Here is a 6,110-nt window from a genome sequence, read left to right as displayed (position 1 = left end):
TGGCAAATATGGGTTTCGATTTCGACACCCCCAAAAATCGAAATTTTCGGCGAAATTTCGCCGAAAACTTCGAAATTTAACACCCTGGTTACCACTTAATAGGGAGGAGAATACGATCCTAACAAAATGCGTGTACAAGTTAACTGAACCTGATATAGAAGAGGACACAAGTGATACAAACGAATCACATCTATATTAATATGAATTGCTCATTAAAAATCTGAAAAAAGAAAATTAAGCGCCTATTTGTTATCCTACTCAAATTTTTTTTTTCAAAATTAAGATTTTTTTTTTTAAATCTAAGTTTTCAAAATCAATTTTTAAAATTTGAAAACTTATTTTGTATAAAATTTGAAAATAATTTTTAAATTTAAAAAATAATGATAACTAAGAAAGAAGCAAGTATAAAAAAAATTGAGAAAAATGATATTTTATCATTTTTAAAAAGAGGCATGCTTTTAAATTTTTTTTTTCTAAAAATTGCTTTTAAAAATGGTTTAAACTACTTTAAAAAACACATTTTCTTAATTAAAACTTATTTTTTTATTTTAAAAAAAATAATAATAATTTTTTAATAGAATACCGACGGGCCCCGAGATTGCCATTAACCGGTGCACAAATGCGAGTTGTTCCTTTAACACACATGTGAGGTAGTGGGCCTCAACCTACGTCAGTGATGGAGATCGATATTGGATCAGATATATATTTTCCAATTATATATTTTTTGGCAAGTGAGAGATCAATTATGAATTTCCAGAATAAACTATATAAAATTATAAATAATATAAGGGATCGAATACATGAGCAAGTTTGAAAAAGTGAATGGCATATATGAGTCAGCTTTGGGCCCAGGCGTGACATTAGATGTCATGGTTTCGAGACTTGCAACAAAACAACAAACCGAAAGTCGGCATGAATTAAGTTGTAGTTTGTTTGAGTCTTTGGGACGTTAAGAAATCGAATGCCATGACCCATGGGCGTCTGGACGGTGCGTTTTTGTCTACTTACTGCTATAGCAAAGCCCTCCTTTTTGTTGCGTTCAATTTAACCTATGATTATCATCGATGTCACAATGTCCCCTCCACAATATCTGCCATCATTCATGAGTATTTTCGGTCACATTATTCGTATTTTACATAATTAATGTAATAAGTGGATATTCACCTAAGAGAATATACTCCCCTACCATTATAGCATTGCCCTTGTTTCAATGGTGCATTCCATATGTATATGAACCATTTAGTCATGATTAAGTAGAGTTTTCGGATTGACAGATTAATTTGGTGCGTTAGGAAAAAAAAAACAAAACAAAAAAAAGGAGTAGTGCCAATAGGACTAATGGTCAGTTTGGTATTGTTGTGAGAAAAAACAGCTGTGAAGTAAAGTCAGCTGTAAAGTAAAACAGTTGAGTATTTGGTAAACTATATTTTCAAAAGTGCTGTAAGTGCAAAAAACAGTATCAAAGTGTTTGGTAAATGTTAATGTAAAAGTGTTGTAACTATGTATAATTACTAAAATGGACATGATGCTGAAAGTGTCTTTCACTTATTTGTTTGGTAAAACTAAAATATTTTTTTACTTATTTTTTAAATTTGTGGCTACAAATTTTTATTAGCATTAATTTTTTTAAGAACAACATTATTAAATAAGTATTCTTATTATTTTTTAAGTATATTATAATTTTAATCGTACAAATAAAATATTATAATTAATTATCACAATATAAAATATAACTAACAATAGACATAATTTTTAATTTAAAATAAACAAATAAAAATTATAGAAATCAATAAGGGTAGTATGGGTAAAATAAAATATTTATTGTTGTTGTGATTCACTGCAATTTTTAAAAGCACCTAGAAACTGCTTTCTGTTTTTGTTGTGGGGAGTTGAGAATTGTGGGGGAAAGCAATTTTTTATTTTTTTACCAAACACAAAAACTGTTATAGGTGATTAAGAATTGTCATCCACAACAAATTTTGGGTCCTCCACCACAATCTCAAACGGGCCTAAGTCTTCAATGGGTTCGGGAATAGTATCAAACCTTCCAAGCAAAAGAAGACAGTAGTAAATCCAAACTAGCAGGTTGTGGGCCTCAGGGCTAAGGAACAGAGGAACATCTGGTCTCCAGTTTGTATTATTTAATTATATACTGTAGTGTTTTAATAAACAACTATGCTCCACTATTGCTGCCAGCGAACAAGAAATTGTACCATCTGGCTTTTTTTTTTGGTCGAGTACCATCTTGTTAAACATATAAATAAATATAGAATATAGAGTCAACCAAAAAACAAAAACAAATGGACTATAGAGCTTTCACAATTCAATCTCATCTATTTACTAGGAGGTAATTAACTACCGCCTCAATTCCATCTGCCCCACAATTAGCATCTTGTATTGGAAAATTTAACCAATTATAAAGCCATAATTGATCTTTGATTATGGGATTATGAGTTGATTATGTAATTATGGTTTGATTAGTCTTTGATTATGTAATTAGGAGTTGATTAAGTAATTACGCATAGATTATGGAATTAGTGTATTGTTTCTGCTACTATAAACTCTTGTAAGATGAGAAGAATAACCACTGAGAAAAAGGCTTTTTGAATTCATTATGTTTGAATGTTGTGCCTTGCTGATCCATTAATGATTCATAGAGGGTCCTTTAAAAACCTTCACATGAATTTCCCTTTGGCCACCCGCTTATATTCACAAGCAGCAGGCGCCAGACTGCATTAATTCATGTCTTACAATGGTTTAATGGCTGAATGCTACTACAAATTCTAGGCACTTGATTTCTTTTTTTCCAGGCATTGTTTTGCAGGAGCCATGGACCAGATGGATTTCAGTGGGGTACATCATAACAAGAAGAGAGAGAAGAAAGAGAGGCAGAGGTGGAGTAACAGAGTTAGCCTTTCAGCTAACTTGCCTGATGATGTTTCTGGTGTTTTTGCAGGTAGTATGTGTATGGTTAAGTACAGCACAGACCCAATTTTTGATATGAGAGAATCAATACTAGAGATGATTCAATATGGGGGTGTTTGTGATTGGAATGATATGGAGGAGTTAGTTTACTGTTATATTGCTCTTAACTCATCAGAGGTTCATGAAATTATTAGAGAGGCTTTTCTCAGTTTATGTTCTATTTTCACAAATGGGGATAGCTAGATAAGCCTTGATCATTAGAAGTAGCGACATACTGTGAAGAACTGGCTTTATAATACATGACCTGTAATAAATGATGTTTAGACTTCTTTTTTTCAATTCTGAAATTATCTAGTCTTTCTCAACAGTGTGTGCTGCATGTTTGTCAAAGGAAGAAAAAGAAATGCCGTTCTAATTAAATAAGTGCACCTTGGTATTCCCCTACTTTGATCCAATGATTTTTCAGTTGAAAGTATACTATGCTTCAAGAGGAAAAAAAAAAATAAGCAACCTCTTGACTTGTATCTGTTAGGAATCTAAACAGGATGCTCAATCCCTAAACCCTAAACCCTAAACAGGATGCTCAATCCCTCTAGGTTTTTCTGTGGTTTTATCAAAACCATCTCCAACATCAAGAGTGGTATCAGTGTGCAGGTCATTGTGAACTGGTGAAGTAGTTGGCATCACTGTAGCTGCCAACTGCGACCCTGCAGGCTCACCATTTGTTTTTGCTAGTCCTCGAACTCCTGATTTTGGCAAAGCTGAGTTTTTCATCTCCTTTCTTTTACCCCACAAAAAAGCATACAACCCAAATATGATCATAACCATGCCCAGCAAGCTGCAAATATTTGAGTTCAAGCAAAGTAATTAAGGTTGGATTAATAATTGTTGTGTAACACAAAGAATATACATACAATAAATACTTAAGTAAACTATAAAAATCATACGTTCCAGTTCTGATCTCTTCACCAAGCATTAGAGCTCCGGATATGGCCACAAAAATTAGAGACAATGGGTTGAACATGGGAGGATAGAGAGGTCCTTGAGCTGAGATTGCCCATGAAAGTAAGCAGAACACTGCAGCGGTAGCTAGTGCTCCCTATACAATTAATTGATATCAGTTAAAACTTAAACATCAAGGATGTGCTCCTATGACTTTGTGTTGTCAATGGCCAGTATGCTTACCGAATAAACTATAGTAACTAGTTGCAGATTCCACCCTAACCTCCATGAAGCCATACGTCTGTCTAAACATAAGCCTATGACTGCTGATTGCAGGGATGCCATAATGCACATAAACATTGTTGCCCAATATTTCAGTGGAAATATTTTGAGCAATTTAACCTGTTGAGATAGAATAAAAGTTCAAGAATTGATTAGAAAAAAATGTACAAATAGTGGTCTTGTTAAGTCATGTATACTTAATCAAATGGCTTAGACACATCATCATTGATCACCATGACCAAAAAGAACTAGAGTATGAATGGGATACGTACTTGCACTATGAACCATGTAGCATAGGAGATGCAGCTACCGACCAGCATGAAAGTGCCGCGAGTCCAATGAGCATAAGATGTCTTGACAGTGATCTGATGGTGATTACTGTGATGACCCAAATGAAATCCCTTTCCCTTGTAAAGGCTACTAGTTATGGCTCCCCCAACACATACAATTACCCCCAGAGTCTTAATTTTACCTGCTCTGGCTCTCAGGTTCAGTTTCTCCACTCTACAGCCATCCAATTCAGAAAGCAAGATCTTTAAAAACATTCTGCTAGCTCCATAAGCTGACAATTAAGAAGGAGAAGACATTTATCTAAGCTATTGTGCAAAGTTTTCATCAATATATCTACCCAGTAATGGTGGAGAGGACGAAGGTGCCTATTGGAATCAAGTTCAGGAAGTTGGCAGCATAAGTTGCTGTGGTGTCTCGGAGGCCATAGTAAAACAATCCCATTGCTGATGTTATCCTGCATTTCATGCAACATTCAGACCCCTTTGTGAACTATGGGATAAACTTGAAGAACCATTCCCTATTATACTACATAATGCCAACAGAAGGTGGGAACTATGATTTTTTTCTATATAATGCCACTTTGTAGAAACAAAGGAAATGTCAAAACCTTAACAAAATATATAAAAAGATGGCCTATATTTGCAATTCAGAATGTTTTCATTTGGTGTTTGCTTTGTAGTCTATATATGGGAATTAACAAGTTCTTAGGCAGTTGGGCCTAGTTGCAGCCGGTACTAAACTTACCAGCAGACCATGTAATTGAATATATCGTATAGAAGGAATCACGTTATGCTTCTATGCAATGCAAAAATATACATGTGAATCACTTTCAAATGAGTTGAGATACCAAATACCAAACTTGATCCGAAACCAAAATATACCAAACATGGCTTACCCGATTAAGGCATTGACAAAGAGCCAGAACAAAACTGACCAATCCAACTTCCTTTCTTTAACTCTGCAATGCCACAATGTAAAACAGTTAGATAGGGACAAGAGAAATCAAATGGGCTAGAAAAATCATAGGAATATTGCGAAGAAGTAAAATAACTAAATAAATGAAACCTTTCGAAAAAGAAGGCAAAAGGAGCAACACAAATGGCAGCAACCGCATGACGGTAGGCCATGAGTGCAAAAATGAAGGTCCCCCGACTCAGTATCACTTTGGAAAGCAGTTGCATCCCTGTAACAATGATTTGAACCACCACCATGGCCAACACCACCTGTGACCATTTGAACCATTTTTTCACAAAACCCATATCCATCTCTCTACCCTCTACCTCCCTATACAAACAAAGCCCTCTCTCTCTCTCTCTACATATACATATATATATAAAAAAATGAAATGGCAATTATGTTTGAGTATTTGAAATCTGATTCCCAAAACATATGCATATAATGGAGTCAAAGAGAGGAAGAAGAGAAATAAATGCAGGTGCGCATTGGAAAATCCAAAGGGTCACAGATGGCTACAGATGCCATATATTCGTCGTCCTTAGGAACCTCTCTGTGTCAGTCACTCACTGCCACTCCTCCAGTCTGGCGTTCTTCGATCTCTACCCTCTCTGCTTTTTCATGTCTAAAACTAAAACCAAAACTCTGCTGTGCCTTTTTATACATTCAGTGGAACTCTGTGTTGTTAATGTGGGATTTAAATTTAAAAAATGACT

At 34.8% G+C, this 6,110-nt stretch overlaps 1 protein-coding gene across 1 annotated transcript; it reads right to left on the bottom strand.

Annotated features, from left to right (window-relative positions):
- Window positions 1–3,495: 3,495 nt before the first annotated feature.
- LOC147289142 (WAT1-related protein At5g64700-like) lies at window positions 3,496–5,705 on the bottom strand. Its single transcript, XM_086234760.1, has 7 exons — window positions 5,506–5,705; window positions 5,336–5,398; window positions 4,778–4,894; window positions 4,422–4,653; window positions 4,111–4,269; window positions 3,873–4,024; window positions 3,496–3,763 (listed from the first exon to the last, which is right to left on the bottom strand). The coding sequence occupies exons 1-7, from the start codon at window positions 5,703–5,705 to the stop codon at window positions 3,496–3,498; spliced, it is 1,191 nt and encodes a 396-aa protein (XP_086090886.1).
- Window positions 5,706–6,110: the final 405 nt, after the last annotated feature.

This window comes from Dryas octopetala, chromosome 3, assembly GCF_963921425.1.
Source record: "Dryas octopetala chromosome 3, drDryOcto1.1, whole genome shotgun sequence".
Taxonomy (NCBI): domain Eukaryota; kingdom Viridiplantae; phylum Streptophyta; class Magnoliopsida; order Rosales; family Rosaceae; genus Dryas; species Dryas octopetala.
This window is presented reverse-complemented; position numbering and strand designations above follow the sequence as displayed.